Raw genomic sequence first — 27,932 nt, 5'->3', positions numbered from 1 at the left:
ACCCCAACAGCCCCCATCCTGGGAGTCAAAGAACTTGTAGCAAAAGAAGCCCTATGGACATGCCTACATGGTCACTGCCACCTTCCCTGCACCAGAGAACAAACTTTGTACTTGCACACAAAGTGAATGGTACTAGTCCCCCACCCCCAGTCCCCCAGCCCCCCCAGCCCTCCAACTCCCCCAAAAATGCTAACTTTGCCATCTGCCTGTATGGAGCAAGTTTAAGGACACAAGAGATCTGACAGGCTGAGGACTCCCTTGTCAAAGGTTAACACTGCTTAATTACCTAGCATTACGTAAACATTTATTTATTACTGAAAGGAGGAAGGAGTAGGAGGTAGGGAGAAGGACACAGAGCATCACTCTAGCACAGATACTACCAAAGATCAAACTCAAGACCACAATAAAGTCCAAAGTTCTAGCCACTGCAGCATCACCTCCTAGGTCTCAATGATCTAACATTTATTTAAGAGACCCACAACCCGGGGACGGAGGAACCCTTTTACATTGCTGGTGGGAATGTAAATTGGTACAGCCTCTATGGAGAGCAGTCTGGAAAACTCTCAGAAGGCTAGACATGGATCTTCCATATGATCCAGGAATTCCTCTCCTGGGGTTATACCCCAAGGACTCCATAACACCCAACCAAAAAGAGGTGTGTACTCCTATGTTCATAGCAGCACAATTCATAATAGCTAAAACCTGGAAGCAACCCAGGTGCCCAACAACAGATGAGTGGCTGAGAAAGCTGTGGTATATATACACAATGGAATACTATGCAGCTATCAAGAACAATGAACCCACCTTCTCTGACCCATCTTGGACAGAGCTAGAAGCAATTATGTTAAGTGAGCTAAGTCAGAAAGATAAAGATGAGTATGGGATGATCCCACTCATCAACAGAAGTTAACTAAGAAGATCTGAAAGGGAAACTAAAAGCAGGACCTGACCAAATTGTAAGTAGGGCACCAAAGTAAAAACCCTGTGGTGAGGGGTAGACATGCAGCTTCCTGGGCCAGTGGGGGGTGGGAGTGGGTGGGAGGGATGGGTCACAGTCTTTTGGTGGTGGGAATGGTGTTTATGTACACTCCTAGCAAAATGTAGACATATAAATCAGTAGTTAATTAATATGAGAAGGGGAAAATCAATTGTATGTCTCAAAGTTTCTCAAAACACAAACTGAATCCTTTTAATATATAGGCTGTGTATTTGATATGCGGACTCTCTCAAAAGCCTAGACCAAGTAGATTAGAAGCATCCAATAGCACAGCTATATACAAGACACTGGATACTGTACAGCAAACCATAACAAAGGGACTTTTCAAAGTTAACCCAATTAACAAATAATGTGATGATAACATTAACTATCGATTGTCTTTTTGAACCCTAAGACAGCAGGAACCTCACATCTCCACTATCGAGCCCCTACTTCCCCCAGTCCTGGAACCCTTGGATAGGGCCCACTTTCCCGTATGCCTCTCCCAATCCATACCAAATAATATTGCATCCGCCGATCACAACCTAACCAACGCAATGATTGCCACCTCAACATGCTTCACCTCAAAATGTGTCCAGAGACTTCACATGTGGAATGACAACCCTTCAGCTCATTACTCGGGTGAGACCTTTCCTTTTATAGTACACTCTAATTTCATCTCAGGTGGTTCACTTTCTAACAAAGTCCCATAACCTAGATATACACCAGTTTCTGTGAGAGAGAGCTTATGTGCACACGTATCCATAAACTACTGCAAAATATATACCTGAAAGCAGTAGTACACTAGAGTTTGCAGTGAGTACCTCCCTAACACTTCCTCTCCACTATTCCAAGCTTTGGGTCCATGATTGCTCAACAATTTGTTTGGCTTCGTATGTTAACTCTCTTTTCAATCACCAGGTTCCAGATGCCACCAGGATGCTGGCCAGGCTTCCCTGGATTGAAGACCCCACCAATGTGTCCTGGAGCTCAGCTTCCCCAGAGACACCCTACTAGGGAAAGAGAGAGGCAGACTGGGAGTATGGACCGACCAGTCAATGCCCATGTTCAGCGGGGAAGCAATTACAGAAGCCAGACCTTCTACCTTCTGCAACCCACAATGACCCTGGGTCCATGCTCCCAGAGGGATAGAGAATAGGAAAGCTATCGAGGGAGGGGGTGGGATATGGAAATTGGGCGGTGGGAATTGTGTGGAGTTGTACCCCTCCTACCCTATGGTTTTGTTAATTAATCCTTTCTTAAATAAAACAAAACAAAACAAAAAAAAGAAATTTATAAAATGAAAAAAAAAAAAAGAGACCCACAACCCAATCCCATAGAACCCGTCTGCCTCTCTCTAACTTCTAGAATTTAACACAGCACTGAAACTCACTGGGGTTCTTAGAAACTGTGTGCCAAGCCAGATGCCTGGGCAACTGCCCTCAGATGCCCCCTTGGATCAGCAATGAAACTGACACAGCAGGAAGTCCCCCTAATCTCCAGGGCCAGTGAAGAGAAACCTGGGACTGTTCAGCCTGTTGGAGTGACAACTGGAATGACTGAGACCCCAGAGGTCAAAAGTTCAATCCCCAGATCCACTTTATGCTAGAGCCAAACAGTGCTCTGGTTCTACTTCTTCTCCTTCTCCTTCTCCCTTTTCCTCTCCTTCTCCCTTTCCCTATCCCTCTTCCTCTCCCTCTCCCTCTCCCTCTCTCCATCTCTCTCTCTCTCCCTCCCTCCCTCCCTCCCCCTTCATTCTCTCTTCCTCTCTGCCTCCCTTCTACCCTCTTCTCTCATTCTCTATCATAAAATAAATAAATCTTTTTTTGCTTCCAGGGTTATCCCTGGGTCACATTACCTGTACTATGAAACCACTGCTCCTCAAGGCCGTTTTCCCCCATTTTGGTTGCCCTTGTTGTCATTATTGTTGTTATTGGATAGGACAGACAGAAATCAAGAGAGGAAGGGAAGACAGAAAGGGGGAGAGAAAGATAGATTGTTTGTGAAGTGATCCCCCTGCAGGTAGGGAGCCAGGGGCTTGAACCAGGATTCTTACACAGGTCCTTGCACTTCGCACCATGTGCGCTTAACTTGCTGCACTATCGCCCAGCAACCCCCCCCCCCCGCCCAAAATAAATAAATCTTTAAAAAATAGCAATAATCTGAAAGACACACACTCTCATGCATGGCCCCAATAGCAAATTCAGATTCACCTGTGATAGCAGATGAGAGGAGATAAAGTCCCCCAAATGCTCTGAAGGGGAAATACATTACAAACACCAAGTTAAAGCAAGAGTGACAGGCAACTCCTGCCTCAGAACCACCCAGGAGCTCCTCTCCTGAACTTGTTGGCCCTCTCCAGCCACATCTCCCCCAGCTCAGGTGACCACAGCATCTCATTGACTTGTCTACCCATTCATCAAGCCCAGGGGGACATCTGCTGCATGGTGGGAACCAGAATATTCTTTCTGGCCTGCTTCACCTGCCAGTGGTGGAGAATGAGTTAACCAGGACCCTAAGCAGCAGAAGGACCCACAGTAGGAAACTATTTTAACAAAGGATCTGAAAATATCTTCCTTTCAAAAGAGGACTCCTTCACACTCTGTAGAAAAGGGTGCCGGAGGGATAAAGAATAGGAAAGCTATCAGGGGAGGGGATGGGAAAAAAAAAAGAAAAAGAAAAAGAAAAGGATGCACTAAGCTTAGACTAGGGCAGCAAAGGCTACAGGTATACATGATAGGCAGATAGATAGATAGATAGATAGATAGATAGATAGATAGATAGATAGATAAAGAGATAGAGAGACCACAGCACTAAAGTTTCCTCCAATGCCATAGAGGCTGGGCTCAAACCTGGGCTGCACACATGGCAAAGCAGTGCACTATTCAAGTGAGCTGAGTGCTTCCACTGTCCCGGTAACAGAGCTTGAAAGAAACTTGTGGGGACCAGGCGGTGGTACACCTGGTTAAGCACTCACATTACAGTGCGCAAGGACCCAGGTTCAAGCCCCTGGACCCCGCTTGCAGGAGGAAAGCTTCACACGTGGTGAAACAGGGCTGCAGATGTCTCTCTGTCTCTTTCCCTCTCTATCTCCCCCCCTCCATTTCTCTCTGTCTCTATCCAATAATAAATAAATAAATATTAAAAAAAGAAAAGAACTTCTGGGCATGACTACCAGATATAGGGGTCACCTCCAGAAGAGGGCAGGAATTGTGGCCAGGGCAGAGCACAGAGAGCAGGATTCCAGCAAGTGCTAGGTAGGAGTTGCAAGGTGTTTGATGGTGTTCCCAGTCTCTGACGTTGTGGTCTGGTGTCTCCATACACAGCCTGTGCCTACGTTAAAGACTATACAGTAAGGAGTCAGGCGGCAGTGCAGTGGATTAAGCACAGGTGGCACAAAGTGCAAGGACCAATGTAAGGATCCCAGTTCGAGCCCCCGTCTTCCCACCTGCAGGGGAGTCACTTCACAGGTGGTGAAGCAGGTCTGCAGGTATCTCTCCCTCTCTGTCTTCCCCTCCTCTCTCCATTTCTCTCTGTCCTATCCAACAATGATGACATCAATAACAACAACAATAATAACAACAACAATAAAAAACAAGAGCAACAAAAGGGAATAAATGTTTAAAAAAGATTATACTGTAAATCATTAATCGCCACCACTACCCAATAAAATAAAATAAAATAAAGTCATTCACTCTGGTCAAGAAAGATTCTAGAGAATATCTACTTCATTGTGTGATAAAGGGGTCTCAAAAAACCAATGCAAGGGAAACTTGCAGTACCAATGGAGGTGACACAGTCTCAGCCAAGCAAGCAACATCACAGCAACCCGGCTCAGCTCACAGGCTCAGTGCTGCAGGCAGTGGCGTGCAGCTCCTGACAGCTCTCATTCAAGAATGAGCTCAGACTCGCTGCCCATGGCAGCTTTATCATGGGGACTGGCGCTTCTGCACATACACACCCTCATCACAAATCCAAGCTTTCTGTTGTGGATTGCTGTGCTCCTTGGGAGCTGAGATTCCCACACTCTGCCAGTATGGTTAGTCAGGAGGTAAGTGAGTACCATATATCCCAAATGAAAAGCCTTTTTGGCAGTAGGGTACCTCGTGGAGTTCACATGATATTATGCACAGAGGACCTGGGTTCAAGCTGCACTCCCCATCTGCAGGGGGGGACGCTTCATGAGTGGTGAAGCAGGGCTGCAGTTGTCTTTGTGTCTCCCTCTCTGTCTCCACCATCCCTCTCAATTTATCTCTGTCTCTATCAAAGGGTGGGGTAGGGGAGCATTGGAAATGGTTGTGGGGGTAGTAGGCTTATTGTGTAGGCACCATGTCCTCTGAGATAACGCTAGTGGCAAAATGAAAAGAAGGAAAAGAAAAAAAAAGAGGGGTGGGGAAGAGAAGGGAGAGGAGGGGAGGGAAGGGGAGGGGAGAGGAGTAGGAAGAGGAGGGGAGAGGGGAAGGAAGGGTGAGGAGGGGGAAGGGAGGGGAGGGGAGGCAGGAGAGGAGAGGAGAGGAGAGGAGGGGAGGGGAGGGGAGGGGAGGGGAGGGGAGGGGAGGGGAGGGGAGGGGAGGGGAGGGGAGGGGAGAGGAGAGGAGAAAGAAAAGCCCATTCCTCCTGGACCTGTCACCCTGTGTACTCCAGTCTATCCTGTCACCAACCCTGTTTCCCCTTCACTTATTTGAGTCTAGAGAGAGAAATGGAGGGTTCTCCACAACACACTGGTCTGGAAGCTCCTTAAGGACTGGGTCATCTCTGACTTGCTTATGATGAACATGATTGCTGAGTGTTGGATGAACAAGTCAAGGAATAAATTGAAAGAAAGAAAGAGAAAAAGAGAGGAAGGAAGGAAGGAAGGAAGGAAGGAAGGAAGGAAGGAAGGAAGAAAAAAAGAAAGAAAGAAAGAAAGAAAGAAAGAAAGAAAGAAAGAAAGAAAGAAAGAAGGAAAAAAATGGGGGCCGGGTGGTGGTGCACCTAGTTGAGCGCATATATCACAATGCGTAAGGACCCAGGTTTGAGCTTCCCAGTCCCCACCTGCAGAGAGAAAACACTGCAAATGGTGAAGCAGTATTGCAGGTGTCTCTCTGTCTCCCTTCAATCTCTACCACCCCCTTCCCTCTCGATTTCTGGCTGTCTCTATCCAATAAATAAATAAAGATAATAAAATTTTAAAAAAGAAAGAGAGAGAGAGAAGGAAAGAAGCTACAGCACCAAAGTGTCTTTCCATGTGGTAGAGACCAGGCTCAGACCTCGGTTTCACACATGCCAAAGCAGTGCACTATCCAGGTGAGCTATCTTGCTAGCTAAGGGCTCAAATTCTAACTGTTGGCCTATGGTGCCCTTCCAGAACATTCCTACAACCAGGGGGAATTTCACACAGCCTGAAACCAGGATAGGCTTCAGAAAGCAGAACTCAGCGTGGGTCAGGGTTGGGTCATGGGCACAAAGACCAAATTATCCTTCAACTCTACTCTGACTGGTCCACCAGAGGGTTTGGAGTTTCCGAAGCAGTTGTATCTAAGAACCTCATTTGATAGGGCAGAGAAGGGTGGCGGATAAGAGAGGTTTCCTTGTCACACACAACTGATAAAAATGGGAGCCAGAAGAGTGGTCAGAGAGGGGCACAGACAGCTTAGAGCCACACAGAAACTGCTCAGAGTCAGCCTAGCATCCAAGCCAGCCCCATCCCCAAAAGTCCCACAAGGTACCTGCTTCAGACAGGACATTCCAGCCAGTAGCAGGATACAGATGGAATTCTCTGGAGTCCGCACGGCCTTCCTGCCACATTCTCTCTCTCTCTCTCTCTCTCTCTCTCTCTCTCTCTCTCTCATCACCCACCCGCCTGACGTTCAGCCCTTGGTTCTTTATTGCTAATTAATTTGGACAGAGATGTCTGGAACATAAGCCTTACGTCGAGTCCTCCCGTTGTCTGGGAACCAATTTCATTACAAGGGACAACCATGTTGCCAAAACGAGAAATCCTCCCCCCACCACTCTTCCTCTTCGGGCCTGTGCCCTTGAAAGCATCTTATTAGAAAAGACCATTTCTTAATTAACATTTTTGATCTTTCATCCATTCCTCACCCCCACAAATACTACTCGGAGGCACGACTGGCCCACTTCCGACAGCTGCCAATCTCCGTGCTGAGGGCCCACTCACAGCTGGACTCCACCGGCCGCCACTCCCGGTCACCACCTCAGTCCAGCTATGGGGACAGCAGCTGAGCAGGAGCCAAGAAGGGAGGCTGGGCACAGACACCCCCACATGGGCCAGTCTGCTGACTGAGTTCATTCCATTAACCCCGAACCCCATCTCTCCTTGCCCCAGAATGATTGCGAGCAAGAGCTACTGAGGTATCTATCTGGACAGCTCTGTCTCCCGTTCACACCACAGACAAGCTGACTGTGTGGATGCGTAAAGCTGGTCTCACTCAAGAGATGTCAGCACCTGCCAGGGGCACTCTCCTCCCTGGGAAACTTTCTCCATTGGGTGTTGGGGACCCTACTTCTCCAGGGCTTCTCCCTTCCTCCCTCACTACCCTTCACTGCTCCTCCTCACCTCACTCTTCAGTGCTTCTTCTTATAATGTATTAATTAACAACAGAAAGAGGAGAGAAACTAGAGCACCACTCTGCTCTGGCATATGTGGTGCCAGGGGTTGAACTTGGGACCTCAAGCATACAAGCCCTGTGTTCTACCACAGAGCTACCGCCCCCACCCCACAAACTTCAGTTCTGATGTGACCATCACCACATCCCAGACACAATTGTCATTTCTTCATTCCTCCTCTTTCCTCTTCTGTCTGCACTCACTGTCCTTGTGGGCAGGTGCCTCTGGTCCCCACTACATTGCAGGAAGCTTTGGTGCTATGTTCTCTTTCTCTGAAGTACCCATTCTGAATCTCAGCCTTATGTGAGCTACTGCCTCACTCTGCTCCAGTCAAGGATGCCCCTCTGTCCACCAACAAGCCCAACTCATCCTGAGGATATGGCATGTTGCTCCCACTCCTTCCCCCTCAGCATGCCCTCTCCTTCCCAGAACCCAACCCTATTGCCTGGCCCTTCACTTCCCAGGGGAGACACGTTAATCTGTCTGCTTGGCAGAACTTGGACTGGAGTTGGTGTATGGCACCAAAGTAAAAGACTCTGGTGGGGGTGGGGGGGTGTTTGCACCTGGTTGAGCGCATGTATTACAATGTGCAAGGACCCGGGTTCGAGCCCCCAGTCCCCACCTGCAGGGAGAAAGCTTTGCAAGTGGTGAAGCAGTGTGGCAGGTGTCTCTCTATCCCTCCCCCCTCTCTATCACTCTCTTGATTTCTGGCTGTCTCTATTCAATAAAGATAATTTAAAAAAAAAAGACTCTGGGGTGAGTGTCGCAGGGAGAGTACAGGTCCTGGATAAGGATGACAGAGAACCTAGTGGGGGTTGCATTGTTATGTAGAAAACTGAGAAATGTTAATCATGTACAAACTATTGCATTCACTGTCAAATGTAAAATATTAATCCCCCAATAAAGGGGGGGAAAAAGACTCTGGGGTGGGGGGGGTTCAGGTCCTGGAACATGATGGTGGAGGAGGACCTAGTGGAGGTTGAATTGTTACATGGAAAACTGAGAAATGTTACACATGTACAAACTATTGTATCTTACCGTTGACTGTAAAGCATTAGTCCTCCAATAAAGAAATAAAATAAAATCTGTCTGCTTGGCCAGCATCAGGGCTGTGTTCAGGGGCCCCAGCAGAGCTTGATGCATAGTAGGTGCTCAGCCACACCCACGCATGAGGCTTGCAGGTTGGAAGCAGTGGCTCTGGCTCAAAGCTGGGGGTGGGAAGATGGGAGTCTGAGAGGACAAGCCCTCAGGAAACACAGTGCAAAAGACACGTGGCTTGGGAGCAGCTGGGAGTGGGAGCAAGGGCATTCCAATCAGTCTCTGTCTGAAAAGAAAAATGTATATAAAAATAATAATAATAAAGAAACCTGAGTAACTTCCATTTGCCTCACAAGGGAGCACACAACACTGGGCCTGGGGGAGCAGTGGCTTTTCAGTGGCACCTCACTGGAACAACTCCCTCTTTCTACTAAGGTGCAGCACTGGCAGGAATTTGCCGCATGACCTTTAACCTTCCAGAGGCTACAAGTCTACATCTGGAAACCAAGAATGATGGCAATGCCTCTGCTCCTTCAAGGACTCAGTGAGACAATGCCTGCTTGAGGGAGGTGAGGGAGCTGAGTGACAAGCACAGGGGCCCTGAGAACAGAGAGAGCAGAGTCCAAATCCTGGCCAGCCCCTGGCCACCTGGCTGCCCTGCTCTCCCCAGGAACCTAGTTCAAAGGCAAGTGCTGGTACACACATTTGGCCAGAACTATACCCTGCATTGCACACAGTCCTCAGTCCCCAAAGGTACCCTGTGTGTATGGGGGGGGGGGGGTGGAGAATATTTGTCCAGTCGGTGCTGGGCTTCTCCTCAAAAGCTGGATTCTTGGTAGCCCTCCCAAGGGTCCCAGAGGACCCCAGGCTCTGTGTTGCAGGACTAGGACTCTGGCTAGAATCCCAGCTGGCTGCCTTCCCCCACCCCTACTCAGGGACTCAGGGAAGGCATTTCCTCCTTCCAGGGGCCTGCAGGTCAGGTTTCCACCCAGCTGGAAAGTCCCACCCAGGGGCCTCCATAGGAGAGCTCACGATGGAAACTCCATGGGGCAGCCAGCAGGCACCAGGGTAAGTGGCCAGTGTGTGTGCCCAGTCCTTCCAATGGGGTGGGGAGGGCACGGCAGGGGGCTCCGGCCAGCCTCCACTTCTCAGGCACAGAAGTGTGTGCGTGTGTGTGTGTGTGTGTGTGTGTGTGTGTGTGTATATGTGTGTGTGTATCCACAGAAAGACACTGAATAGAAGGCCTGGTCCAAAGTCCATTTAACATTTCTGAGCCTCAGTTTCCCCAGCGGTATCCCAGTGGTTGGATTCCACTCAGTAAGATGAATAAATGCTAGAATCCAGTAAAAAATGAACATGGGGTGGGCAGTGCTGGGTGAAAGCCCCCAGACACAGCCCAGCCCAGTACTGTCCAGCAGATCACAGGTCAGAGAACTAGCTCACTGGGTAGGATGCCTGTCATGCCAGGCATGAGGTCCAGGTTCCAACACTGACACTCCACGAGAGGTGCTATGCCATCAGGAGATGCTCAGCTGTGTGGTGCTTTCTCTCTGAGTGAAAAAGCAGTCAGGGGTCAAGAGATGGCTCAGCCACTAGACTAATACTTGGCTGGGTACAAGGGCCCAGGATCAAGTCCCTGGTCATCACATGGGAACAGTACCCCAAAAAGGAAATTCCTGAGTAGTGAGGCAGGTGGTGTCTCTCTTCTCTCCCTGATTTTTACCCTCTGTTTGGAAAAGAAAGGTGTGTGTGTGAGAGAGAGAGAGAGAGAGAGTGTGTGTGTGTGTGTGTGTGTGTGTGTTTTACAGTCTACTGGGAGAAGCAGTATGAAGTTATAGAGAAGTCCTGGCAAAAAGGAGGAAAAAAGCGGGAGGGGGGGGGAGAAAGGAAGTCAGGCTGTAGTGCAACGGGTTAAGTGCACATGGTGCAAAGCACAAGGACCAAAGCAAGATTCTGGTTGAAGCCCCAGCTCCCCACTTGCAGGGGGGGTCACCTCACAAGCAGTGAAGCAGGTATGCAAGTGTCTTTTTCTCCCCCCTTTCTGTCTTCCCTTCCTATCTCAATTTCTCTCTGTCCTATCCAACAACAATGACAACAATAATAATAACAACAACAAGAATAATAACAACAGCAATGATAAGCAACAAAAAAGGGAAAAAATAGCCTCCAGGAGCACTGTGTTTGTAGTGCAGACACCGAGCCCCAGCGTTAACCCTGGAGGCAAAGAGAGAGAGAGAGACAGAGAGAGAGAAAAAGGAAGGAAGAAGGAAAGGAAGAAAGAAATGAAAGAAAGAAAAAGCAGCCCCAAAAACTTAGATCTAGAAAAACAAACAACAAAATATTATGGTCTAACAGGCCAAGAGGAGGGTAAGGGAGTCTTCTGAACTATTGAACTTAAAAGCATAAGGTTATAAGCAAAGGTTCCCTAAGGTTCCATGAGATGAGTTTGGGGACAGCAAGTGATTATTACAATAAAAAGGCAAAGTTGGCCAAAACAGCTTCCCCAGATAGTGCAGGTGCCTGGTCTGCTATGTGTGTGACCCAGGTTTGAGCCTAGCCCTCAAACTACATTAGAGGAAGTTTTGGTCTCACAGTGAGCCTCCTCTCTGTATCTCTGTTTCTCTCTCTACTTATAAACATCAGTCCAGAGCAGTGAAACTCTATTGACAAGAATAAATAAGAAAGAAAAGAAAATGTGAGCTAGTTTCTGTAGTCAAAAAATTTTAAAAGCCCTCCCAAGATTCAGGGCACTCAGGAGCACATGAAAGATTCTGCTGGTCCCACACTAAAGAAACCTGTCTGGTTGCTTTTAACCAGGCACTTAGGAAGGTAACTGGAGCCTACCTGAGGAGGCCTCCCAGGCTCTTCCCAGACTGGAGATCCACAGCTGCCACAGACACCCCGGCCCTGAGCATTTTTCCAGGCTCAGTTTAAGAAAGAACTCTAGGAAAGATGTTTCTGTGGCGTGTGCCAAATTGTTACTGAGACAAGGCCTGTTGTTTGCTCAGTGATTAACGAGGATCCGCACAGTAAATTCCTCAGCATTTAGTGCCAAGGGAAAATGTCTTATCTGCCCCAGGTACTTAAATCAGGCAGAAGCAATCAAGCTGCCCTTCATCCTAGTTCTCTTTAGACCAAGGCTACTGGGAAGCTCATCTGCATAGCCAGCCTTACCTTAGGCTCCTGGAACAGTCATTTTTCTGTGACAACTGCCTAACGACAACACATAGGTCTCCTCATCTCCTTCCATCAACAATTCCATGAGCTAAACACATAGAACCTACTCTCGCTTTTCCTCAGTGCAAAGCCATGGGGGTAGGTCGCCACTGTCCCCATTTTACAGATCAGAAAACAGAGACCCAGGACCATAATGGTCAAAGGCATTCTCGGAATTAGTAAACTAACCCTGCCAGTGTGTTCACCTGCTCACTCTAGGATGTGAGGCCTGGAGGGGAGCCTGGGGCTGGGGGGGGGGGTAGGGAAGGGACACAGACATCTGATAAACAGGTAAGGAATAAATTGTAAGAATCCAAACCTCAAAGGAAGGTGTTATCTGCTTCAAACTCCAGGCTCTAACTCTTGTCTTTTTAGCCCCTAGGGCTTCATAAACCTCATCCTAACTTCACCCTTAAATGCAGCCCTGCAGAGGCCTGGTTCTCTGGGGCAAACATGCTGGCCTCACAGGCTCAACTAGTAGGAACCTGGTCTTCTGTACAGATGGTGTGAGCAAATGGGGTCTGTGGCAGGGAGGGGCTGGCATAGACCAGGGGCAGGTCCCTCCAACCCCAACTGCCCTGGGAAGCACGGGCAAAGCTGAGCAGGGCAGGCCTGGAGCAGCACCTGGTGGGGCTGACAACCACTCTGTCCCTGCTCACTGGTCAGCCCATTGGGTGGGGGGAGATGCCCTGCCCTACTTCCTGCCCATTTGCAGCTGGCCAGGAGCCCCATAGTCAGCACAGGAAATAACAGGGGCCCCCAGAGGCCGCCTGGGCAGGCCCTGCTCCCAGGCTGCCCAGGAAGGGAAGGAGGCCATTGTCGGCCTTTGTTTCAGTTTCCCCAGCTCTCCCCTGGCTCCAGGAGGCCCCTGGGAGCTCACAAAGCCTCCTCCTACCCACCCATAGCTGCCCACCCCCGCCCCAGCCTGACCCTGGGGGCAAGCTGCCCAGCCACCAGGGGTTCTTAAAGTGGCAGGTGCCAGAGAGGAATAAAGTCATGTCTGAATTGGGGTGGGAGCCCAGCAAGCAGATTGACAGACAGGGTCCAGCAGCAGGGTTGTGGAGTGGCCTGGGATTCCAACAAAGAAAAAGGAGAGCACAGAGAGGATCTGCACATCATCAACATCGGCTTGGGCAGACAGCATGTCCCCCTCTTGGAAGGCAGACAGGCTTTTATGCTAGTTCATTTGCAGGCCCAGGTGTGTAAAAGGGTGTGTAGTACAGGTGTGCGCACTCGAGTGTGTGTATGTGCTTGTGTGTACTCACACGGACTGCGAGTGTGCGTGCACTTGGACATGCATGGGTGAGGTCATCTGTTACTCTCTGTCTGAGTGCTTTATGTAAGACTTAATTCCTTATTAAGAAGAAAGAGGGAGAGAGAGAGAGAGAGAGAGAATCAGAACACAATGCTGGGGACTGAACTCAGGGCATCATGCCTGAGAGGTCAGTATTTATCCACTGGACCACCTCCCCCAGGCCTCAGTGTCTGGGTACTTTTTTTTTTAAGTCATTCATTGTGTATGTTTTTTTCTTAATATTTTATTTACTTATTTGGGAGAAATTGAGATGGAAAGATTAGATAGAGAGAGACAGAGACAGACACCTGTAGCACTGCTTCACTACTGATGAAGAAACCCCCCCCCTCGAAGGTGGGATGGGGGCTTGACCCCAGGTCCTTGCACACTGTAATGTGTAAGCTAAACTGGGTGTACCAGCACCCTCTATCTATAACTAATGGCTGCTGGTCATAGTTGGCAGTACTTAGCACATCTGACTAGTACTTAATCTAGTACATAAGATAAGCTTTGCTTCTATTATTTGATTTCTCAGGGCCAAATGCTCTGCAAACCCTACACGGAATGGAGGGTGAGGGACGCTGACATCTACCTGGGGGAGATATGAAAATGCACCCCTGGGACAACAAGTAAAGGAATCAGCATTTCCTCAGTAAAGCAACTAGAAAAAGTGATCAGGGCTAAAGAGACAGCATAATGGTTCTGCAAAAGACTTTCATGCCAGAAGTTCTGAGGTCCCAGGTTCAATCCTCAGTACCACCATAAGCCAAAAGTAAGCAGTGCTCTGATGTCTCTCTCTCTCTCTCCCTTCCTCTCTGTATCTCAATAAAATAAAATATTTTAATTTGAAAAGGAAAGAAAATGTGATCAAAGGAAAGAAGTATCCACATGATGCAGGCAAGGCATTTTGGAAGCAAACAGTGTCAGTGAGGTAGTCACCAAGTTCAGTGGAGCACCCCCATACCATCACATGCAGACCCAGGGAGCTTGGGAGATGGTCAACTGAGGGGACCACAGTGAAGCCCCACAGGCTGCCCACAGCCAGCAGCAGGACACTGGCTAACCATCCCCAGCCCAGGAGCTGAGCACTTGTCTAGGGAGACAGGTATAAGCGGACCATGGCCCCTTCTTACTGGGCACTGCCCAAGCTACAGAATTGCTGGTTCAAACCCCATCCCAGGAAGAAGCGTAGGTGTCTCCATATGTCAGAGCCAACCCCTACTACTCACCCCTTGCCCCCCCCCACCCCAATCCTGCACAAAGGTGTGACTCTGAGAGCCCTGCCACTACAGGATGTCTAATAGGAGCCAGACAAGAGCAGGGAAGGGGGGTGAGACTCTGTGTCTCTCTGTTCCCTGCATAGGCCCAAGCTTTCCTGCAAGTATTATCAAATGCCACCTTCCAAGCTTTCCTGCAAGTATTATCAAATGCCATCTGACCCCACATGAATTCCCTCACCACTACCCTAGGAACTAAGGCACTTATGCCTTTTTGAGGTGAGGAAGTGGGAGCACAGAGGAGTTAAGCAATCAACCTGAGATCACACAGCTAGTAAAAATCTGGACTTCCAGATCAGTTCCTGTTTTTGTTTTGTTTTGTTTTGTTTTGTTTCGTTTTGTTTTGTTTTGTTTTAAGTAAACCACAGTCTGACTCTCATCTGTGCAAGGCCAATGCAGACAAGAAGGAAGAGTTGGTGTTCTCCAACTCTGCAGCTCCAAAGCTGCAGGTAGCCAAGTCAACTCTGGACTCTAGCCACAAGAAGGAAATGTAGTCACAGCCTCAAGGAGTGAGCACAGTGACAAGGGAACTGGGCAGATGCAAAAGAACTAGGCAGCCACACAGAACACAGCGAGGGCCAAGGCTCAGGGGCATAGAGGAAGGCACAGTGATGGTGGCAGGGCTAACAGGGAGTGCTTCCTAGAGAAGATGTGGAAAGACACGCACCAAGGCAGAGGACCCAGTGAGAGCAAAGGCCAAGGGGGCTGAAGGCAGGAGGGCTGAACTCATCACACCCTATAAGTCCTCACAACTCGGGGTGGGGGGGCGGGCTTTGGAACAGCAGGTTAGCATCAGCCTGGAGCTGGCAGGGAATGCAGATCTCAGGCCCCCCGCTCAGACCTACTGGGTCACAGTCTATATTGGAGCAAGATGGTGGGACTTCCCTGCCTGTCTGAGCTTAGGCACCACGGGTGCAAAGTAGGGATGCATAAGGCTGGAAAGCACATGGAGACCTCCCCAGCATCGTGAGGAGCCATCATCACCCCCAGAGGCCCACACCCAGGGGCGCCTGACTGTGGTCTTAACTCACACCCAGGATCAAGTCACCAAAGAACAAATTTCCACCAGTCCTTAAACAACAGAGACCTCTCCCTGTCCTCAGGGAGCACTGAACTTAGAGAGAGGAAGAGGACCGGCCCTCCTTATTAGTATGGAAGCCCTGACATCCCCTGGAAGGTTCAAAGCACAGGAGAGGAGACACAGGACACCGGTCTGGGAGCCAGCGGTGACACTGCAGAGCTCGGGTCCAGACAGGACTGCAGGCACCCCACAAGCAGAAGCAACAGAGGGGTAGAGGGGCAAGCCAAGTGCACCCCAAGAGGTGGCAGTCAGTGGGACCAGCCCCACGGCAGGGAAACAAAAAAGCACCCCAGACAGGAGGGGGGAAGGGGTGCATCGCCCAGATTCTCACACATGTACACGTGTGCTCTGCAGATGCAGTAGGTCCAGACATGGGGTGGGGGGGCAGGAAACATCACATGTATACTGGGGGACGGGGTTGGGGTGGCCCCAGAAGCGCAGAACCCCACAGAGAGGAGTGCAGAGCTGGGCAGGCTCACACAGGCACCTGGCACACTCACAAGCATGCCTGCCCTTATGCACACATGGCACAGACCCCCACCTCAAGGACTACTTACTATGGCAACTAAGTGGCCAATGTTCTGAGGCCTCCTGTGCCCAGGAAGCAGCTCTAACAAAGACCAATATGGCTAGGCGTCCTCTGAACTTCCCCAGCAAGCTCAGAGCCATCTCATTTTCCTCCCCATCCTGCCTGGATCCACTTAACACAACTCCTTATAGACACCCCAGCAGAGCTAATGAGAACCTCCACCCCCCCCCCAGCTGGCCCCCCACACAAAAACAAAAGTCATATGTCTGTAAGATACTTGGAAAGTCAATGTCTATTTAGGACTTCTTGGTTTCTTTATTTATTGCTTGATGGTATGGAGGGGGTACAGCACAGAAGCTTCCTTCAGTATGGTGGGGGCTGGGCTCGAACCTGAGTTGCACACATGGCAAAGCAGCATAGTAAGTGCCAAGTGAGCTATTTCGCTGGTCCTTGGCATCTTTAAATGTCCTCTGGTTCAGGACTAAGGAGATAGCATAATGGTTATGCAAAATGACTCTCATGCCTGAGGCTCTGAGGTCCCAAGTTCAATCCCAGCATGACTATAAGCCAAAGTTGAGCAAAGCTCTGGTAAAAAATAAATAAATTAGGGAGTTGGGCGGTAGCGCAGTGGGTTAAGCGCAGGTGGCGCAAAGCGCAAGGACCCGCGTAAGGATCCGGGTTCCAGCCCCTGACTCCCCACCTGCAGGGGAGTCGCTTCACAGGCGGTGAAGCAGGTCTGCAGGTGTCTATCTTTCTCTCCCCCCTCTGTCTTCCCCTCCTCTCTCCATTTCTCTCTGTCCTATCCAATAACAACCACATCAATAACAACAACAATAATAACTACAACAACAATAAAAAAAGACAACAAGGGCAACAAAAGGGTAAATAAATAAATAAAAATTAAAAATTAAATAAATTAAATAAATAAATAAAATCTCCTGGTTCTTATAGAAAGTGCCAGTGCTGCAATGTTTTTATCTATCTATCTATCTATCCATGAATGAAAAAGCAGCCCAGGAGCAGACATGTGCAAGGTCCCAGTCCCACCAAAAACTTAAACGTAAAACTTTTTGTCAATGGGGTTATTGCCAGGGCTTGGTGCCTGCACTCCACTGCTCCCAGAGACCACTTTTTCCTTTCCACTAAACAGACGGTGAGAGACAGGGAGAGAGAGACAGACAGACAGACAGACAGACAGAGACAGAAAGACAGAGAGAAGAAGGGCCACAACAGCACTACTGATGAAGTTTCTTCCCTGCAGATGTTTCCATGTTGTGGCCTGAGACCCGAACCAGGGTTCCTGTGCACAGTAATGTGTGTGCTCTACCAGTGGAGTCATGTACCGTCCCCTCAAGTTACATTTTTTAAAATATTTATTTATTCCCTTTTGTTGCCCTTGCTTAGTTATTATTGTTATTGATGTCATCCTTGTTGGATAGGACAGAGAGAAATGGAGAAAGGAAAGGAAGACAGAGAGGGGGAGAGAAAGTTAGACACCTGCAGACCTGCTTCATCACCTGTAAAGCGACTCCCTTGCAGGTGGGGAGCTGGAAGCTTGAACCGGGATCTTTACGCTGGTTCTTGTGCCTTGTGCCACCTGCATTTAACCTGCTGCGCTACTGCCCAACTCCACCAAATTACATTTTTAAAAACAAAGTCCCGTTTTGGGACCAGCATGATAACTCACCTGCTAGAATATCTGCTTTGCCACAAGAAAGACCCGGGTTCAAGCCTTCAGTACATCACATGGGAGTGCCACAACAGCCGAGAAAGGTTTAGTGCTATGATTGTGATGTTTCACCTGTCTCTGTCTCTTTCTGAAAGAGTTGGCCCAGAGTGGTGAAAGCCTAGTGATGGCAGGGAAGGAGGAGGAAGAGAAGAAGAAAGGAAGAGAAGGAGAAGGAAACAGAGAAGGAGGGGAAAAAGAAACTGTATATCCATTCCACAGTTTAGTGTAGTCCACCTGGGACCCACTGCTCTGGCCCTGGACTTCACCTTGCAGGACCATCTGTTTATCCACGGGTGGAGCTAGGAGAAGGCAGAGGGGCGTGTAAACAGCAAGTGTGCAGAAGACACTAGGCTGTTCCTCCAGGATGGAACTTCTGCAAAGTTGCTGAAATAATAAATACTCTAAGAATTTATGCTGGAAGCAAGCACAAGCAAGGGAGAAAGCTGCTCCAAGAAGCTTCCGAAGTACAGGCCAGGCACCTTCTGTGCAGAAGAGCACCCCACAGAAGACAACCCATGCTTCAACATATTCATCCTCATCCTTGTCCAAACATGGATGGGATGAACTACAGAGGTTGAGGTGGCTGCTGCTTTTTTTTTTTTAATATTTATTTACTTATTCCCTTCTGTTACCCTTGTTTTTTATTGTTGTGATTGTTGTTATTGATGTCGTCGTTGTTGGATAGGACAGAGAGAAATGGAGAGAGGAGGGGAAGACAAAGAGGGGGAGAGAAAGACAGATACCTGCAGATCTACTTCACCGCCTGTGAAGCGGCTTTCCTGCTGGTGGGGAGCCGGGGGCTCGAACCCGGATCCTCCCACCGGTCCTTGTGTTTTGCGCCACGTGAGCTTAACCGCTGCACTACCGCCCGACTCCCTGTGGCTGCTGTTTCTACAAGGGGCTGGGGGTGGGGGCAGAGGCGGGTGACGGGCAGCATACACACTGATTACTCACTGGACCGCACTCCTTACCCAGAACCAGGCTCAAAGATTTCCTGCACCCCTCTATGCCACCGCCAGGTCACCAGACACCTAAATGTCCCCCAGAATTTGCAGTACTAATGCAAAGCATTGCCTCTCCAGGGCACCCATACCCAACACCCAGCACCCCTGGGGTAGGCAGCAGAATAAGCCAGCAGGAGTAGGTGGCATCAGCTCGAGCTGCAGAGGGAGCCTTGTTCCCAGTGTTTTCCAGGTCTGGCCTTTGAAGACGAGAAGTATGTGTAAGGCCTTCCAAATGTGCACCTCCTCTCTTTCTGCAAAGAAACCAGGACATCAGTCCAAGTGAAGATCCTTCCACCCGAGTGGCTAGGGAATACTCAGTCAGGAGAATGCACATGACCATGGGCAAGGACCAGGGTTCGAGACCCAGGCACCACATGGGAGCACCAAGCAAGGAGGAAGCTTCACAAGTGGTAAAGTGCTATTGTCTCTCTATCTCTGTGCTTATCTATCTATCTCCCTACTTCTCTCTCTCCTCCTCTCTCTCTGTCTCTGTCTCTCTCTCTCTCTCTCTCTCTCTATATATATATATATATATATATATATATGATGTGTGTGTGTGTGTGTGTGTGTGTGTGTGTGTGTGTGTGTGTGTGTGTGTGTTTTCTAGGAGCAGTGGAAACATGTTGGTGCAAAGTCCAGCAAGGGAATTGGGGGTGGGGGGAGTAAGGGGGACAGTTAGGATTCTTCCACCTTCCCACATGCCCCAGGAGGGTCCTGGACACTGAGCTGGACACTCAGCCTCTGGGACCTGTCAAAAATGAAGAGGTTGGATCAATATCCTCATAGGCCAGTCTGCCATGTACACTTCAGGAGCTAGATTCATGCATGAGCTGCCTGGGTTCAAATCCTGCCTCTGCCAATTCCTAGCTGTGTGACCTGAAAGCAAGTCACTAAAACAATGTTTTTGTTTTTGTTTTTATTTAAATATATGAGTTTTCAGGCTGGCTAAATAACTCACTTGGATAGTGCACTGGTTTGTCATTTGCGTGACCCAAATTCAAGCCCAGCCCCCACTACCTTGGAAGATGTTCGGATGCTGTGGTCTCTCTCTCTCTTTCCTCCCTTTTCTTCCTGCCTTTTGCCATAGCTATCTATCTATCTATCTATTGGAAAAAGGTCAGCAGAGGCAAAGAATGGTAAAGCCCTAGAGGCTACAAACAAGAAGAACAACAATAATGAGAGCCCTCGAATGAGATTGACAAATAGGGAGGTTCAATTCCAAGATAATAATAATAACTCTCTATGAAGAGAAATTGGAACCCTCATACATTGCTGGTGACTGGGCTGTAACATGAAATAGCTGCTGCAGAAAATAATTTGACAATTATGCAAAAAATTAAAATAGAATTTACCACGTGACCCAACAGTTCTACTTCAGGGTATGTGTCCTCCCCCACCCCGCTCCCAAATAAAAATAAGTATACAAATCAAAAAGTTTAACATAAAAGGTTGATACAGCATGATTCACAATAGCCAAAGAGTGAAAACTGACAGATCCACTAACAGGTAAAGGGATAAACCAAGTGTTGTGTCCACACCAGGAATATTATTCAACCACTAAGAGCAAGAACACAAATCACAACAGGAATACATGGGGAAAATATCAGGTTAAATTGGTGGGGGGGGGATAGGTTAATAAAGACTACTTACTACATGATCCCATTTATATGAAGCATCCAGAGTAAATGTAATCTATACTGACAGCAAGTAGATCAGTGGTGGCTTTGGGGGTGACAAGAGTTGAAGATGATAATTAAAGGGTAAGGATTTCTTCTCTCTTCCTTTCCTTCTTTATTTTATTGTATATATACATGGCCACCAGAGTTATTGCTTCGGCTCAGTGCCTGCATGACTCTACTGCTCCTGATGACTTTATTTTTTCTTTTTTAACCAGATCACTTCTAAGTTCCAGTTTGTGGAGGTGGGGGGTATTGAACCTGAGACCTTTAGTGCCTCAGGTAAGAAAGACATTTTCCATAACCACTACACTATCTCTCCCCATGACCATTTTTTAATGTAAAGGGTGAGAGAAAGAGACACCAGTAGCACTGTTCCTCCACTCCACTGTTCCAGCTTTCCTTCTTCACATACACACCAAGTGAGAAACCAGGGTCTTAAACCTAGGTCCTCAAGCACGGCAATATGTGACTCCCCTCCTCCGATTTCTTGTTGAGGTCACAAAAATATCCCAAGTTAATTCATATATCTCTGGAAAAAAAAACTAATATAGTATATAAATTCACTCTCCATGAAGCTGTTTCTAAAAAGATAAAAGGGCTGCAAAATTGCTCACATGAGAGGTGCCTGCTTTGCCATGACGTGACCCTAGTTCAGGTCCCATCCCCACCACACTAGGGGATGCTTCAGTTTTTTTTTTTTTTTTTTTTTTTACCAGAGCACCTCTCAGCTATGGCTTATGGTGGTGTGAGTAATTGATCCTGGGACTTTGAAGCCTCAGGCATTATAGTCTCTTTGCTTAAGCATTATGCTATCTACCCCCTGGGAGATGATTCAATACTGTAGTGTCTTTCTCTCCCTCTCTGTGTATCTCTCTCTCTCTGTCTCTCTCTTTCTGTGTGTATATCAGCCTCTCTCTCTCTCTCTCTCTCTCTCTCTCTCTCTCAATCTCAGCCTGGAGCAGATAAGCCCTGACAACAACAAAAACATTCCACAGCTGCAAAACAAACTGTGGAGTCACAAGGTGGCGCATCTGGTTGAGGACACTTACTATCTATCATGCACAAGGATCTAGGTTCAAGCCTCTGGTCCCCATCTGCAGGAGGAACCTTCATGAGTGGTGAAGCACTGCTGCAGTGTTTTCTCTCTCTGTGTGTCTCTATCCCTCCACGTTCAATTTTTCTCTGTACTATAAAAAATACATGAAAATAAATAAAACCACTCTGCATTGAAGGAGAGAATCAATACACTTCCATTAGCTGCTCTGAGACACTCATGGCTCAAGAGAGGTTAAGAAGTTCTGCCTTGTGGATGGGAGGTGGTACAGTGGATAAAGCACTGAACTCTCAAGTATGAGGTCCTGAGTTCAATCCCCGCTAGCAGATGTACAAGAATGATGTCTGTTTCTTTCTCTCACTCCTATCATTAATAAATAAATAAATAAAATATATTTTAAAAAAGAAGTTCTGTTTCATCATATGGTACAGACCCCTAAAACCCGTTCTGTAGATAACAAAAGCCTGGCTCCAATGCCTAGTTATTTAAAATGCCACACCTGGAGCTAGGCTGACAACGTAATTGTTATGCGAAAGACTTTCATGCCTGAGGCTCCAAAGTGGGAGTTCAATCCTAAGCACCACCATAAACCAGCCTCTCAAGGAGTTTGTAACATACGGAGAGGAGAGAAATTGGTCTATAGCTGGCGGCCAGTGTTGGGTCTTTCTTTGGTTTCAAAACCGCTATTACCTTCGCACAACGCCAAACTTTGGGCATAGACTCAGATTCCAAGATGTGGTACAGGAATGAAGCGAGCCACTTCTTTGCCGCGGGGCCCAGGTTAAGAATGAGTTCTGGGGTGATGTTATCATAGCCAGCAGCCGTTCCCGGTTTAACCCTCTTCAAAGCGTCTTCCAGTTCAGACAGTGTAAAGGGAGAGAGTTTTGGAGATGGACAAGATAACCGGAAGTGGGATGACCACTCATGGGAAATTTTGAAACCAAAGAAAGACCCAACACTGGCCGCCAGCTATAGACCAATTTCTCTCCTCTCTGTGTGTTACAAACTCCTTGAGAGGCTGCTTCTGTCACGTATTTCTCACCTTACAGAGAAATTCCTATCACCCGCCCAAGCTGGTTTCCGCCCAGGAAGATCTACCTGCGAACAAGCCCTGGCCCTCTCAACTTACATTGAAAATGGATTCCAGAAGAATTTAAAGACGGGTGCTGTCTTTGTTGATATCACAGCAGCCTATGACACGGTCTGGCACCGTGGTCTCCTAGTCAAGATCTCAAGATGCCTGCCTCCATGGGTGGCCAACACTATATCGTTTCTTCTCCAAAACAGAAGATTCCGGGTGCATCTGGGTGACAAGTCTAGCAGATGGAGACTTGTCTCAAGTGGCCTCCCCCAGGGCTCTGTTCTGGCTCCTACGCTATTTAATATTTACATCAATGACCTCCCAGAAACTCCTTCAAGGAAGTTCATCTACGCCGATGACATCTGCTGTGCAACTCAGGCATCAAAGTTTGACATCCTTGAGGAAACACTCACGAAAGACATATCTCTGATATCTGATTACTGTAAAAAATGGCGACTAATCCCTAGCACTGCAAAAACGGTATCATCTGTTTTCCATCTACACCATGCCTCGGCCTCCCGTGAGCTTAATGTGCAGTTTGGCTGTACGAGAATCCAGCATGAAGCCCAGCCAGTCTATCTTGGCGTTACTCTCGATTGCACCCTGTCATTTCACGAACATCTCATAAAAACTGCAGCAAAGGTGGGCGCGAGGAATAACATCATTGCAAGACTGGCCAGCTCCTCATGGGGCGCGAGTGCTTCCACACTACGATCATCATCTCTGGCATTATGCTATTCCACTGCAGAATACTGTGCCCCAGTATGGTTCCGTAGCTCCCATGTCCACCTGGCCGATTCCAAATTATATTCCTCCATGAGGATAATTTCTGGAACCATCCGTTCCACCCCGGTTCCATGGCTGCCAGTTCTTAGCAACATCGCCCCGCCAGATATTCGTTGGGATGCGGCATCATCTAAGATCATTTCCCACGTCTACGCTCGACCGGACCTGCCAATATACGCGGATATCTTCGCCCACCCTGTCCAACGCTTGACGACTCGTCACCCAATCTGGTCCCCTATGCCTACACTGAACTTCTCTGTTCCAGACTCTTGGAAACAGAGTTGGCAGTCAGCTGAGGTAAAGAACAAACACCTCATCACAGACCCCTGTAAGCGTCAACCCAGCTTTGACCTAGCACGTTATGATTGGGCCCTCCTCAATCGCTATCGAACAGGCCATGGCCGGTGCGCCACTATGTTCCATCGCTCGGGAGCCAGAGACAACCCGAACTGCTCCTTCGGCTACAGACAGACTATGACCCACATAGTCAACGACTGCCACCTCTACAGATTCAAAGGAGGTCTCGAAACTTTACGTCAGGCTGAACCTGACGCTGTTGACTGGCTATGGAAGAAGGGCAAACGCTAGAAGAAGAAGAACCATAAACCAGAGCTGAGCAGTGTACTGGTAGCTATTTGTATCTTTCTCTCTGACGTTAAAAATAAATTTTAAAAAGCATTTTTTTAAAAAATGCCATACCTGGCCCAGGAGATACTTCCCCAGGTGAGCACATGCCTTGTACTACATGGGGACCCAAGGTGGAACCCTGATACCACATGGGAGCCCAGGACAACACCAGGAGAGATCCATGGATGGTGACACTGCTACAGTGTCTCCTCTCTCTTTGTGTCTCCATCTTACCTGCCTCTCTCTCTCCCTCCTAATGCCAGGCCATGAAGAAGGCAAGTCACAGGCCCAAACTCGGGGAGACTGTATGGGCAGACTACTCTGCTTACTCCGAAAATGACAATGACAGTCTTTAGTAGTAGACCCAAGGGTGGCCTGCAGAGACTGGGCACCCTATCATCTTCTTTTTTTACCTCCAGGGTTATTGCTGGGGTTCTGTGCCAGCACTACGAATCCACTGCTCCTGGAGGCAGTTTTTCCCATTTTATTGCTGTGGTTGTTACCGTTATTGTTGTTATAGCTGTTGTTGGATAGGACATAGAAAAATAGAGAGAGGAGGGGAAGACAGGAGGCGAGAGAGAAACAGACACCTGCAGAGCTTCTTCACCACTTGTGAAGCGACCCCCACCCCCGCAGGTGGGAAGCCAGGGGTTCAAACCAGGATCCTTGTGCTTTGTGCCATGTGCACTTAACCAGCTATGCTACCGCCCAGACCCCTTCGTCTTTCTTTCTTTTATTTTTATTTTACTTTTCCTCCAGGTTTATTGCTGGGACTGGGTGCCTGCATTATGAATCCACTGCTCCTGGCAGCCATTTTTTCCTATTGTTATTCCTTTTTGTTGTTGTTGTTACTGGATAGGACAGAGAGAAATTGAGAGAAGGGGAGATAGAGAGGGAAAGAGACAGAGACACCTGCAGACCTGCTTCACCGCTTGTCAAGTGTCTCCATTGCAGGTGGGAAGCCAGGGGCTCAAACCCACATCCTTACACAGGTTCTTGCACTATGTGTGCTTATTGCTTAACCAAGTGCACCAGCACCCACCCACCCTCATCATCTTTCTTGACACCTTCTCCAGTTCTCTGATGCCACCCAGCCAAGTAGTTTTCTCAGCTTAATGAGCAGGTTATATGAAAGCAGTTTCTGCCATGCCTTTGGGCCTATCCCCCCACCAGATGGTGACCCCTAAACCAGCCCACTGAGAAATTACCCACTTGCTTCTGGAAAAATACCCCCTTCTTGGATGGTCAGGATGGTTCATTGAGGCACTGAAGGCAAAGCATTCACCTAGTTCTCAGTACCCAGCAAGAAAATGCTTGATAAATGTGGCCTCACCCACATTCTGGAAGGCCCCCTAGGGCTGGATCCCACATGTGCGGGGCCTGAACTCAAGGAACATAAGCTGGTTTTCAGTCCTCAAACCCAACAATGTGGGGAAGGGACATTTATCCCAGGCAGGCACTATAAAAATATCCCCAGGAACAGGCCAAAGTAAACAAACCAGCCTGCACAGCATCCAGTGCCTAACATGCTGTGCCCTTCCTCTACCTGAGTCCAAGCAGACATGCCAAAGCTGACTGGGAGGCAGGCAGGCACCATGAGGTAGGGAGGTGGAGAATGGGGGGACTCAGAAGGAGCCATGCACCCCTTCCTGGGCAGGTGAGTGGAGCATGCTCAGTACTTGGCTGGAAATATGCAGATGTCACCACCTCTGCAGCTTCTGAGCACCCCTGAGAAGACCAGGGTGCTGTAGTATAAGTACCACGCACTAACCAGATTGCACCACTGGAGCTCCAGGGTGCTATTCTTCTTTAGAGTTAGACGACTAAAGACCAGCAGCCCCCATCCCTACACACACACACACACACACACACACACACACACACACAGCCCCTGGAACCACACCTGCCCCCTGCAATCCAGGAACCACCTCTCTGCCTCAGAGAGGCAGCCAGGGTTGCCTGCTGCCCCCTGCAGAAAGAAGGCTGTCATCCTCCACAGCCAATGGAGATGTCCTCCTGTCTGTCTACCTACCACTGTCCCATCTGTTTCTGGCATCAATGGAAAGCAGTAAGGGGGACCTTCTACCAGCATCACTGGGAAGGCTGTGGGACTGGGTTTGGGGTTTGGAACTTGAGCCTGGCAGCAACCCTGTGCATGAGCACCCCCACATCCATCAGGATGCCTGGGTGAGAGGTGTGACCCTTAGAGTCTCACTGTACAGAAGCAGTTGGGATGAGGCCATGAGCCCCAAACCTACCCAGCACAGACCTCAACACTATCCTAACACCTGATTCTCCTCTAGAGAATCTGAAACACCCACACCTACCCCTCATTCTGGCTTCACTCCCTATGAAACAAGCCCCATTTCCTAAAGCCAGGTACCCGAAGACACAGTACCCAAAGCTGGGCCAACCAGAGTGCTCAGTCACTCAGGGTTTTTGCTTAACATACAACAACCTCAAACTTTCTTATCGACTCAATGTTGTCACTTAAGAGACACGCACAACACCTTAAGTCACAAAGGTCCATCGAATCGCAAATCTGATATCTAACTAGAATATCTAACACTTGTTAGATATTCATGGATGCCGAAAACCACTCTTGGAAATACTGACCCAGAGCTAGCCTCTCCGAGCCCCGGATTCCACACCAAAGGAAGATGGCTGGATGGAGTGACTCCCCCATGGATCTTTTGATGCCCAAGAGTCCAGAGCTTTGGATGGGCTCCAGTCTCCCCATGAATCCAAAACCACTGAGGTTGGCAACTGTGGGGCAGGAAGTCAGGTTCTGGGTGCCAAGGGAGTTACTGGCTGGGTGTGAAGCAAAGGGGAGCCATGCCCTTTGCCAGGAGCTCCAAGGACCTCAAGGCCAGTCCTCACACCATGCACCAAGGAAGGAGTACATCCCAGTCATATATAGAAGAAAAAACCTCATCTGGCCATCTCTTGTAGAGCAGGGGAAACTGAGGAACAGAGAAGACCCTCATGTTACCCCATCACCTCACAATGCGCATATACCTCAGGAATCTGAGCACACCCCCCCCCAGGACCTTCCCACTGGAGACACAGGCTCAAGCTCAAAATTTCCCCTTCCAGGAAGGGAATGGAGGAATTCTGACTCACAGTGGAGCTTACACTTCCCGTTACAGCGGCTTTCATGCAATTAGACTGGAATGAATGCACAGCGAAGCCCAGGGCAGGGGCTTCAAAGCCTGTGCAGTGGGGGGTATAGGGGGCCATCTGAATGTTCCCACAAGAAGGGAATGTGGCCCTTGGGAGAAAAAGGACACACTGGTCTCTGTATGCAGTGGATTTTATTGGCCATATGGAACTGATAGAAAAGCTGCTTTGCATGGGTAGTCTGGAGTAGAGACAGGAATGTGACCCCAGCAATATGATTTCCATAACCAGTTGAGTGGCTTTCTGAGTTCCTGGACCAGCCCCCCACTTTCCCCAACTTGACCCCAGCACCCCAGACCCCCACCCCTGGCAACTCTCCCACCAGCCCTAGGCATTTTACCTGATGCTGTCACAGAGGAATCCCAGGCCAGCGAGAAATCTGAGGCCTCCCCTTCTTCAACTGAAAGAGAGAACAGAGATGGGTCTGTGAGTGTGAAGCTATAAAAGCAGGTGTCAGGGTGGTACTGGGGGGGAGGGACACTTAAATACCCATGAGGCATGAGAAAGGTGTGGGGTAAAGTCTACAGTGAGGCCTTTGTTGGTTTCACAGAGATTTAAAATAATCAGAAACAACATGAATAGCAAATTAAGTGCTATATGAGCTCTGGGTCTCCCCATTGCTGTGCCCCAGGCAGACGTCACCCATCAATCACAGGACTATCTCCAGACAGATGCGGCACCAGCCTCTTTCTGTACACAACACCGTAGGTCACTGCTATCTGCAGTCAGTTTCCACTGGAGATGACATCACCTGTCGTCTGTGGGACAGGTA

General features: G+C 48.7%; 1 protein-coding gene across 2 annotated transcripts in view; it reads right to left on the bottom strand.

Moving 5' to 3' along the window:
• ZNF423 (zinc finger protein 423) overlaps positions 1 to 27,932 on the bottom strand; it is a 380,636-nt gene that overhangs the window by 264,130 nt on the left and 88,574 nt on the right. For both annotated transcript variants that reach the window (XM_016194903.2, XM_060185589.1), the window contains one exon: positions 27,501 to 27,560. In XM_016194903.2, coding sequence (XP_016050389.2) covers positions 27,501 to 27,560 — 60 coding nt within the window. The remainder of the gene's footprint in view (positions 1 to 27,500; positions 27,561 to 27,932) is intronic.

Source organism: Erinaceus europaeus, chromosome 2 (assembly GCF_950295315.1).
Source record: "Erinaceus europaeus chromosome 2, mEriEur2.1, whole genome shotgun sequence".
Taxonomy (NCBI): Eukaryota; Metazoa; Chordata; class Mammalia; order Eulipotyphla; family Erinaceidae; genus Erinaceus; species Erinaceus europaeus.
The sequence above is the reverse complement of the archived record's forward strand: the minus strand, read 5'-3'. Positions and strand labels throughout refer to the sequence as shown.